This window comes from Podarcis cretensis (assembly GCF_951804945.1).
Source record: "Podarcis cretensis genome assembly, chromosome: 1".
Lineage (NCBI taxonomy): Eukaryota > Metazoa > Chordata > Lepidosauria > Squamata > Lacertidae > Podarcis > Podarcis cretensis.
In genome coordinates, this window is record NC_137170.1 from 93,118,296 (window position 1) to 93,130,323 (window position 12,028).

General features: G+C 40.2%; 1 protein-coding gene across 1 annotated transcript in view; it reads right to left on the reverse strand.

Annotated features, from left to right (window-relative positions):
- Window positions 1-232: 232 nt before the first annotated feature.
- Window positions 233-12,028, reverse strand: part of TFCP2L1 (transcription factor CP2 like 1) — a 41,255-nt gene continuing 29,459 nt past the window's right edge. The window contains exons 9-15 of the mRNA XM_079969116.1: window positions 10,794-10,842; window positions 10,603-10,696; window positions 9,739-9,829; window positions 8,947-9,047; window positions 6,727-6,869; window positions 4,617-4,668; window positions 233-3,800 (exon numbers count right to left, since the gene is read on the reverse strand). Coding sequence (XP_079825242.1) covers window positions 3,763-3,800; window positions 4,617-4,668; window positions 6,727-6,869; window positions 8,947-9,047; window positions 9,739-9,829; window positions 10,603-10,696; window positions 10,794-10,842 — 568 coding nt within the window. The 3' untranslated portion in view covers window positions 233-3,762. The remainder of the gene's footprint in view (window positions 3,801-4,616; window positions 4,669-6,726; window positions 6,870-8,946; window positions 9,048-9,738; window positions 9,830-10,602; window positions 10,697-10,793; window positions 10,843-12,028) is intronic.

Sequence of the window (12,028 nt, forward strand, 5' to 3'; positions counted from 1 at the left end):
ATTCTGCCAAAACACCCAAGGGGGTCTACAATTTCAAACTACTAAAACAAATAATAGTATATGAAATACAAATGTGGTCCTGGAGATGCATGTATGTGTTGAGTGGACAGTCCAACTGGAGCAGGCCCTGATGTTGATGTTGGTTCTGAAGTCGCAAGAGTAAACCCAAACAGGACGTACTTAAATGTTATATGGTGAAAATACACGATCCATCTACTTAAAAAGTGCAAGGTATTTCTTACAAAGTTTATTTGCATTTTTACTGGAGCACAGAGTCTAAATACAGATGTGTCTTTTCTTCTGTACAACAGTAGAATGGCCAGTGCAAAATATGCAGGTTTCGTTTTTGTTTTTTGTTTTTTTAAAAAAAATCTATATATAAAAACCAAGAGAGAGTCTGGCAGTATACTCACAACTCTTTACGCTTGACCTCCCTTCCTCCCCCCTTCATTTAAATCACACCCATTTAAATGGTTGCTGCATTACAGGTGAAGAAAACTGAACTCCCATAACCCTTTGAAAGACAGAAATACCTACCCGCAATCAGACAAAAGAAATTTAATTTTTAAAAGAGAGATTTAAGAGCTTTCCCCCCTCCAGAAGATAACAAAGTTGAGTGCAAAACACACAAATATACATTTGACAAGGGGGGTGGGGAGGTACTAATTTAAAGCTTTTCCTGAGACAAGCCTATTAAAAAGTATTAAAGTTAGTCAACTTCCTTGTGCATGCTGAAAACTCCAGTCCCAAAATGAGGTTCACACACCTTATCCCAGACTACAGCGACAGTGAAATGGAATATTGGCAAACAATGTTTTCCTATTGCGTGTAGAGGCAATCGGCACATTAATGCTAACTCCACCTAATAAATGTCATCTTCCTTTGGAGGACTATAAAGAATTCTAGTTCAGTGTTTTAGAGGTACAAATAAGCCAGGGAAAATGTGTTGTTATTAACACAGACAGCTCAGCAACAGCTCAGCACTTGTTAACTTAAAAGATATCAAGCTTTGTCCAGTCTATTTCTATAGTTATCTAACCATCTGCTATAAAAAGCTGTGATTATTATTATTAACTATTATTATGTTAAAGAAGTCAGGATTTCCTTTACCAAAAGTACAGTGTTTATACTTCTGTGAAACACAACAAATTATAAATGTGCTAAATGTAATTTTGAACCATGATTTACATTATTCTATGATAGCTGTGCCCATTAGAGCCATTCAGGGAGTGTAAAAATATTTTTTTATGTTTCCTTCACTCTACGAGTCAGATAAAGGCAAGTTCTCCTTTATCGAAGGAGCCCCATGCACTGTTGTACATGAGGAATGAGCCATGTGCACTCAACCCAACAGATACCTGTCAAATGTTAGAGGAGGCAGCCATATAAAGTTTTTCCAACCCATCTGGGCATTGGCCATCTGTTGGCCATTGAATGCACCACCCTACTTCAGTGACCAGCACTGCAGGCAGTGCCCTTAACCAAACAAGGGAGTTACATGTGCATTACTCTTCTGTATGCATGGTTCCTGATGCAGCAGGGAATCACTGCACAGAAGCCTGCTTCTGCACACCCACTGCACTCAATGGATCAGGGTGCAAGTGCCCAGCTCAGTGATAGACTGACCGCATAACACTGTGCATGTGCCCGTCCAGCTTAACATTCTTTACAATATTAGTAGAGGAAAGTGTTACTTATACACAAAGATTTTCATAAGATCGCTCACAGCACAATCTGCACACTCCTGTCTACTCAGCAGCTTAGGCCCATTGAGTTCAATGAGACTTTACTTCCAGATAAGCGGGTACAGGATTGCAGCCTCAGTTGCCAAATTAGACGATAGGGGAACAACAACAAAAACACACATTTTAGAAAAGAGCATCACAAGCAGGCACTCATATCAGCAAAGTAATTAGACTTATTTTGCCACAGAAGTAGCTGTCTCCTTTATGACAGTATTTCCTGTGATATTAATGTCTGAAAATACATTAATACATTAGAATCACTTAGGGGGTAATTTGGGTAAGAGAAAACATTTATACCCAGTTTCTGGATTGGAGCACAACTGAGAAATCAACAGAGCAAACATCTCCCCAGTTAAACTATGGGACATTTCCTTCTGAATATTTTGTTTCCTATACTTCTTTATGATTACTATATTGGTACTTCCATGTAACTTCTTAAGTATTATGAACATTTGCAAAATTCCTTAGTTTTACTGACAACTTCAGAGCCATGTTATAACAGCCCCCAAAATTATGGGACTCTTGCTTTTAAATATTTAAAGTTAGGACCATGAGTGTCTCTATTTATACCTATCTATATACAAGCTTCTATAATCCGTACTCAAAAGGAAGAAGTGGTAGCAGGGTGGGGTGTAAAGAGAAAAAGAAGAAAAAAACAGAATGGGGTGCAACTGTTTCTTAAAAACAAATAGAGAATATTCAAATCCATAGATGCAAGTGGAAACAGCACAGACCTTATTAACCTAAGAAGCTTAACATACAATTGTTGGTGAAGCAGGCATATGATATGCACATACAACTGCCAGGGAAGGGTAGACATGAGGAGAGGAATGCAAAGTTTCCATCTTTCCTCTTTCCCTTAGCGACAACATTGCCTTGAGAGCTTTTGAATGCAAGCAAGGAGCCCGAAACCAGAGTGTTCAGAAGAGGAGGAAGAAACATTGCTCACAGCCATAAGCAAAGTCCGAGGCACATGAGAGATCTTTGACCAAACCTATAACCTTCTGTCATACAAGTGAATGGAACCAGTTTACTTTTATAGCAGAAAGGAGACCAGTTTGTGAGCACATTACTGGATGAGGGTCAGTGCTTGCTCCATGCCCTGGAGGATAAGTATTTGCTAACCTCTCCCCTCATATATAAGTTCTCTCTCTCTCCACACACACACACACACACACACACACAGCTAGTGTGCTTTCTTCCAAAGATAAATCTCTCACTGAGTTCCATGGGGCAACTGCAAACTGGATGTGCAGCAAAACCTGCCCATTTCTCCAGTCAGCCCTTTTCATTTCTCCAGTAGATCTCAGTGGTAGCTGTTGAGTTTTACTGGGGGGGGGGGGCGGGGCGGATATCATAGCCACAAATGAGGAGCACAATTCAGCTGAGGGCAAAATTTGCCCTGGATTGTCCTTTTTCAATTTGAAGTCCTAAAACAAAGCCACCCAATTAAAATGAGCAAGTAAGAGGGGGGTGGGGTGGAAATAGCGCTTATGCTTGGTCTGTTGTCAGATGCAACAACAAAAAAAGCATGCAGGAAAGTAACTACCCTCATTAGGAATTTAGAAGATGATTGCAAATTTGCTTTAAGAAGAATGAATCCATAGCTGTCTGGTTATCTATATTACCTAGGAAGAGAAGGAAAAGTAGTACCGTATATACATTTAGCTACATTTGTAACCAGGATGATCAGCCTTTATAATGCTAGTCCCTGGAGGTTTGGGAGAAGTGTTTTTCATATTAAGTCATTTTTGTTTTAATAAGGCACATGGTTTTGAACAATGAACAAATATGCATACAGGTAGTTCTAAAAAGGAAAAGCAATTCAAAACAGTAATCAGATGAACTCCGAAGACCACGTCTAGTCCCCAACACTCTGAAATTTACACACTTTAATTTTTCTGTTAGGGCATTCAGTTAATAAGAACACTTTTATACAAATGAGTTTTCCATCTTTTCAGTCTGGGTTGCAGTGAGGCATCATAATGTTGTAAGTCCCAACATACATAGAAGAGGGTTATTTCAGAATGATATGGTAGCCATCATTACTTTCAGCTGCAGGAGAGAGAGAGAAAAGAGGGGAGAAGCCTTTAATCAGTGCTTTAACTTCAAACTTTGAAATACACACACACACACACACACACACACAGAGAGAGAGAGAGAGAGAGAGAGAGAGAGACAACTGAAGACCCTACTAGTCTGCACTTTCTACAGATGCAAAATGCGTGACAAACAAGAGGCTGTGGACATCCATTTCAAGAAATAATGTATGTACTATAATGTCATCTTAGCACTACATTATGGGATGTGGATTGTTAGAAAATCCAAGTAGTTTTAGTCACATTACGAAAGAAAATAAGTTTGGTATAGTGTGGAAGGAAAGGTGACAGAACACTAGCTAAAAGAAATATATAAATACATGGGCAGAAGCAAAGGACACCCCAATGCATGGAAATGATAGTTTACATGAGGAGCTTCATATATGGCAAAGTATTATCAAATGTTGAACAACTAAATAGACAGAGCCACTATGCTAACTTCCTGGCAGGTAGGTAGGTGTACCTTACCAGGAGGGGGAGCGAGAGAGACAAGGCAGCAGGGGGGGTTGTGTGGTACAAATGCACTGGCAGAACAGTGCACACATTCGCTTGTTTGCTTTTGGGAACTTTCACCACTCAAATTTGAGGCCCCTGAAGGAAAGGGTGACACCACCCCTTTTTCTGTTTTCATAGTATCTGACTATCCTGTTTGGCTGTTTATGCATTTGTCATTTTACGTCTGAGAATTTTTGGATCCCCTTAAGTGACTTCCAACCCCCTTATTTTGGTGAAGGCAAATCCTACTATTGTGGCAGGAAATATGCGTATATACCTTTTAACGTTGTGATGACAAAACAAGATTCATCTTGAAAGTTTTGTACCATCTGTATAAAAAAGACAAATGGAAGAAATTTGGAATTTATTGACGCACACACATATTTTCTTCAGAAAGGAAGGAACTGTCAATGTACAGAGGCCAGTAGGGCTATTCAAAAAGGACGTGCAACCATGAGGTGCTTCCTAGAGGAATTTTTGCAGAAGCACACATGCAAATATGGTAGATAAGCAAATGGTAGAGACTGGAGGAGCTATAAAGCACACCACCCCAAAAAATGGAGGTCAAGATTCACCTAACCAACTCCATTAGTCATGCCCATTGATTTCAATGGGTCTTCTGTGTGTGTGACTTAAGTTGTGCTAGGTGTTATCATAGGTGATAGCCATTGACTTCCGTCTTCTTAGGCTATGCTTTCCTGCACACAACAGTGCTCTTACTCCCCAGTCACCTTCACACAGAAAAATATCCACCAAAATTAAGTCCAGTGCTGCACCCATACACCATATCTAATGATGCATGAAGAACATCCAATTGGTGAGTGCTGTTTGCATCACTCTTGCTGCCCTGCCACCAGAACACAAAAATAAGGCAATTGTTGTTGTTAATCAGTAACTCAAGCATGTAATGAAGGGTCTCCTTGCACCCTAGCTGGTTGAGGCAATTCTTCTTCCCAGAGGCTGCCTTAAAGCACTTCATGACTATTCAAACACTGAAGGTTTCAGATTCATCAGAGTGAAACGGTAGGGAGACTTTCAGAATAAAAATTGCAGGCTTCATCCACAGTTGCACTAGAAGCCTTGCTCTCTGCTTTAACTGTGTTCTCCAGGGGTCATATGCAACGAAGCTTCTTAAGTGATTCTAGAGCATGCAGCCCACAGCTTAATTAGAAAAAGCTGGGAATATTTGCCATGGAAAATATGCAGCATAAAACAGAATGAGACATTCGTGGGAATGGTTGGAAGAATGTAAGTGGGATTCTTGCTCCCATTTGAATGACATCCTGTTGCTTCCAAGAAACTTGGATGAGGGCTCAAAAGGTGTTATTGTTTTTCAAAGTATTTTCCATGCTGTACATATATTTCAGCTTTAACATTTTGTTATCCAAGATTCCGTGTGCCCTTCTCCCCCCCCCCCAAGTCAAAGTTAAGCAATGCTGCAGATTTTTAGAATGAGATTATAGCAAGTTTAATAAGCCAGCTTCATAGCAGAGATTCTTTAAAAATGAAACTAAATTTGGCAGAAGTCCTTCACCTGGCCATGCATAAGGGGGTTAGCACACAGACCAGATACTTTGCTCAAACTTGTTGAAGCTCACCCACTTTTGAACACAACTATTAAACTAAGACTCACTGACAAAGCAATGTCAATGTGAAGGGGAAAATATTGGGCTCTCTGTAATTCTTTCTACTTTCTAGGGGTGAAAGTGATTGCATGTTTCAGTACCATCATTTTATTGGGAATGTGGTTGTACTGCATGCTTAAAATGTAATTTTTTATGTTCCCCAGATACTTCTATATTTCGAATTGCCTTTCAGTATCTGTGGTTTTTAGGCAAGGGAACAAACCTGAAGATGGAGACTAGCAGAAGCAAAATGTTATAGAAGCTGTAAAGGCAGAAGGAACTGTTCATGGTGCTGAAATCTTACCTATTGGCCACTTGAAATTGTGCCTATTCACTTGAGAAGAGCACAACCTCTAAGAATCAATTTCAAATGCCATTGAGGCCAAGGCTGTGCACTATATGAGCTGAAATGAAGTGGAAGAGAGTCCAGGGAAAAGCAATGAATATGCCTTTCCCACCATTTTATTACCAGCTTTGTCAACAATGCTTGATAAGAGGAATACTTCCCTTCATCTCCATCCTTACCATAAAGTATTGTATAAACAGAAAAGCAAAATGAGCTTTATAATCAGGTTCTTCATATCGTGATCCTCACTGCTAATGCTGCATATGACATGTTCTAGCATTTTAGAACTCAGAGCCTCCAGAGCAAAACACACAATCCACAGCATTATGAAGGTCAGTCACACTAAGTCAGAGAACAGGTCTTAAACACATCAATAGCTAGAACTAGATGGGATGCATTCCAGTTAAAACTCTTACCTCATTGCTCACCAATACATGGATCCCTGTAGGTCCTTGCCGATAGATTCGGTTTATCTGCTGTGGGGAAATACTGTACAAGTTGGCAATCTTCTCCATCAATTCCACTGTTGTCAGCTCTTCTAAGAAGATAGCATGGTATACTGCAACAGTATTGGGGAAAGAGAAATATTTAGACATGCACCAATGGATTTGCATATATTTAAGGAAAAATATTTAACTCTGGCACAACAGCCCTCATTTGCTTTTGTCTTAGCACACACTAAAATATTAAGACTTAAGAGAAGAAAAGCATTTAGAAGCAACCTTTTAAGTTCACAATGATGACAGAAAGAAGTCGCCACCCAGTCACTACTTTTGCACATCTATGCATTTTTAATTTTGCAGTTCAGATATGAAAAATTCAAAACATGCATGTGATTAAAGATGTGCTTTTATGAAAGAGGGAGTAGGTGTCATTTTCATCACCAAAATAAGCACATGGGGGAGCTAAACTTTTCCCCACCTCACTTTCCCATGTTTGGGTGCCTTTGCCTCCAGCCAGCTTGGGGAAAACTATGAAGTAAGGCACAGAAAACTGTTTCCCTTTCCAGTACGCTCACTGATTTTAATACCACTACAATTTTTCTATTTTTCTTTTTAGCAAACATGTGCCCAGCTAGATTAGCCCCAGGAATGTAACCACAAGCCTAAGTGTTGCTTTTAGAAATGATAATCATTAAAACATTCAGAACATGTGTAGTAGTCTCCTATCCTTGCCAGGCAGGTTTAGTGTTTTGGGGAGGGGGCTGGTTTAAACTAACATTCTGACCCAACAAATCATTCATTTTCAACTGGTGAGTCAGGCTCCACAAACAGAACATATTCTAACCTCAAGGTGAGTGCTATTAATAGTAGTGGCACCACCAACATCCAGTGTTGTGGGGTGGAAAAATTACCACTTCATAAGTTCATGAACGCCAGTTGTGATATAATAATATTAGGCAAATTTGGCAGCTTCCAAGTTTTAATTAAGGTTTTTAAGGCGATTATCCTTAGCAAGAATGTCATTCTGCTTTTTCTTAAATTCAAACAACGTTGATTGTCTTGTAAATTTTTACAAGTATTCTAATAAAAAAAAATCTATGTAATGTAACATTTAAAGCATATTAAAAGTGTGCTTTAAAATCCTCCCCTCTAAATACTTCACGTAAAATATTAAAGGTGTATTGGGCCAAAAAAACCCCCAAAACATGGGGTACCTTTTTTTTATAGCTTAGTTTCTTAAACAAACTTGCTAAATTAGACCACTCCCTGGCGCAGCAAGAAATTTCCTGATGCAAATTACCCTGATTTGCATGGGGAAATTTTCTGCTTCAATATTTGCTGGAAACCACTCATAACGGCCATCATCACTGTTTCCCTGTTTGGAAGACAATCATAGATTATAAAAAAAGAGAGACAATGTTTTCAGAGAGAGGCAAACTGCATGACTTTTAACCATTCTGTAGCTGACAGGATTTCAGTGGGTAGAATCCTGTATTGTAAGATGCACCTGCCAAAATTTACTCCTGATTTTTTTATATATAATCCGGTGACCCTAAGAAGAGAAGAGAGCCACTCTCTCACACACTAAAATAAGCTTGAGGGGATGTCAGGCTAATCCCCAGAACAGTGCACAGGGCAAGGAGGGAGGTTATTCCATCTGGAAAGACAAAACGTTTGCACTGGTGGAATGATCAGGAGAGTGTGGTGTTGAATTCCTCCCATCAAATGCAACCCTGTGTCTGTTCATACCTATGTATTAGTGAGTGTGTTGGCTGCACAGGATCAGTCCATAAGCTGTTTGTGGTGTGTGGTGTGGGGAGAGGTTATTTGACTTTGGGTTCATTCTGGAAAAGACGAACTTTTGAAATTTATCATACTAATAGCAATTAGATAGATCAGGGGTCAGCAAACTTTTTCAGCAGGGGGCCGGTCCAATGTCCCTCAGACCTTGGGGGGCTGGACTGTATTTTGAGGGGGGGAAATGAACGAATTCCTATGCCCCACAAATAACCCAGAGATGCATTTTAAATAAAAGCAGGCAGGATTTAGAAGGCAATTGGGCCAGATCCGGCCCCCGGGCCTTAGTTTCCCTACCCATGAGATAGATTTTATTGGGTAGCCAGAGTTTTTCAAAGGATGTAGAGTTTATTACGAAAGGCTGGCAAGCTTTGCCAAAACGAACAAGACACTTACTACACAGATTAGCATCTCCATTCTCTCGTTTTTGATGAAGGTGAGACCGATTTTGCTCAGGTTCCTGACATACATATATGGTCATCTTGGGCCTTACGTTCCTACAGGCAAAACAATATTCTTTTCAGTATTGGCACTTCCACTTCCAACTGGGTATGGCACTGCTCTGCACATGAAATTGGATAACTGTGTAGAGACCCAATTGTGATGCAAAGCCTAGAACAGGGGTGTGCAGAAGGTAGATTGGAATCTACTGGTAAATCAACATGGATTTCTTTCTCCCAATTGCTCAACAATAGAACACTCTGCTACCACCACCAAATGATATTTCTGGAATGAAAAAAGCTGGGAATATTCAAAAGTATTCTTCGCGGGTGGAGGCAGCTATGGAATGATAGTGAAGTCTGTTCATTTCTGGTATTCAGAACAAATTCCCGAGCTCAGAAATGTTAAGTGTATGTCTTCTGGATCAGATTCTAGCTGGGAGATTCTGAGGTTTAGTAAAATACCAAGTGGAACCCACAAGCCTGAAGCCTGCCTTCACCTGGGCTAGAGTGTCAAGACTGGGAAGACTAGAGTTCAAATCTTTGTTCAGCCACAAAGCTTATTGAGTGACCCCTCACTCTCTCTCAGCTGATCAGTATACCATCCCAAGATGCAGTCAATTTTTATTATTTACTATGTATGTTTCCAGGGACACATATGCTTTTAAGGATCTCCCCACTACACACAAACCCCCCCCACAAATTTGAAAATACAGTAACTGGTGCTGTAACAGAAAATGTGACAAACCTTCCTTTAATGGCGTTATAAAGTCGAATGCCATCAGCTGGGCCACAAATCTGAATAAGGTCATCTTTGGACATCTTCAATAAGTCGGCACCTGAACATTTCAGGCAAAAGTCATTTCCCCCCAATAAGAAGCTTCTATACAGAATCAATTTCACAGGCTTGTTAAGACAGGTGCCAGAGGAATACAAGTTCTGATTAGAAAAAACCAATACTGAAAGCAGTCACTTGACAAAGATATTTTTGTGCAAATCTATTGCATGTATGGGGGGAGGAGAGATCCAGAAGGAAGTAGTCATGGCCACGGGCAAAGTCATGTTACTTCTGGTCTCAGACACAAAAACCTGCTTCCAGCAGCATGTGCAAATTGAGCTCATAGTATAACTAAACACAGAAGCAAGGAATCTTTCACATTGTATAACTGACATCTCCTGAACCAACTAAAATGGCTGTCCAAGTGCATAGTCCTCAGGCAAGGGTAAGGGTATGTGAAGGTCACTTCTGCACTTTTAAACCCCAAACTGAAGAAACCAAGGAAAGCCCACCAGAATTTGTGTTTTACAAATGATGCTGTGCATGAAAAAATGGATGCACTATTTACTGGGGGAGCAGGGGAAGGAGAGCGGCATCACCACTCTCCTGCCCCAGATACAGAATGTTGCTTCTGAGTGTTGGGAATATGCAGAATTCCCACCAAAAGAGCATAATCTTGAGGAATGGTGCAATGTGAAATCAGCGTGCATTTAGTTCCCATTAGGACTATCCATACAGAAAGGCCAATGGTCCATATTACTAAAAGAACAGAGTTACCCCCTTGAAGGAACATTAGGAAGGATAAAGGCACACAGGCCATATTAACACACATACCTGAGAAACTTGAAAAGAGTCTACAGAATGGACTAAACCTATTTCGCTGAAGCCACTGCTGAGCATCTTGAATAGAAGCAGAGGGAAGGAGATGCTACATTGCAAAAAGAATAAGAGGGTCTTGAAATGAACTGTTCACCAGTGTCCTAAAAAAAGAAAAGCACCACATTAACATGATCTCAAATACTTACGTCATTGCTGGGAGGCAGGAGCTCCGCCTGGTGAGTTGGAGAACTGTTGCTAAAAATTGTACAGAATTGGGAAAGAAAAAAGGATTTTTTTTAACGTCTCTCCTCAATAGTGCTGGTTGTTGTCCCCCCCGCCCCCACTTCTCTCCCTCACTCCCCCCACTCCTCAATCTTCTATCCAATTAGTTAGTTTGTCAAAAGTTCAAGCCTAGTTCTCTAAGGTTATTGGTTTCACCTCACCTAAAAATTTCATAGGGCTATACAAGACAAGAACTAAGAATATGAATTCCCAGGTGGATTACAGTGGTACCTCGGGTTACAAACACCCTAACCCTAACCCGGAAGTAGTACCTCGGGTTAAGAATTTTACCTCAGGATGAGAACAGAAATCGCACTGTGGTGGTGCAGGAGGCCCCATTAGCTAAAGTGGTACCACAGGTTAAGAATGGTTTCAGGTTAAGAACAGACCTCCAGAACGAATTAAGTTCGTAACCGGAGGTACCACTGTATATGAATGAAACACTTTCCAAGTACAAGTCGCCTAATCAGGTGTTCAAAATAAGAGACCATGCAGAGATCTTCTGTTTGTTATTTCCACTAAGAAAAGTCAAAATGTGTTTCGGTTTTGCTTTGTTTTTTAAAAGGAGGCTATTATGTTCTACTTGGAAAGACTGCCCCCCTTTAAAGAAAAAAAAGTGACGCAACTCAAATCCCTTGGATTCTACAGATTTGGAAAGTAGCTGCTATAGAAAGGATATCCAATATGTTCAAGGAAATTAGGAGGGGAGGGGAGTTTTATTTGAAGACTTAATGAATTCTTTATTATTGGCTAATTTAGGAGACCAGAGAGGTGCAATGGTCAAACTAAGATCAGGGAGATGCAAGTTCAAACCTTCATCCAATTACTGAGATAATTGGGAGTCCTTGAGCCAGTCATAGTTTTTCAACCTAACCTACCTCCCAGGGTTAACGAAAGGATAAAATGGGGAAGGAGAAGCAGAGAACCATGTATGCCACCCTGAACTTCTTGGAAAAATAACAGGATCTAAATAAGTATTTTTTAAATTATTATTTTTTAAAGAAACCCACCTCCCCTACACCTGCCAACAGTAGGTATAAGTTTAAAAAGGAATCTCTTCTATTCCATCAGGCTATAGGAGTGGGAAAGGTGGGACAGGACGTTGCTCATTTCAAGATCTTTCCATTGTAGCTGGTTATTGCAACAACTCTGTAATTAA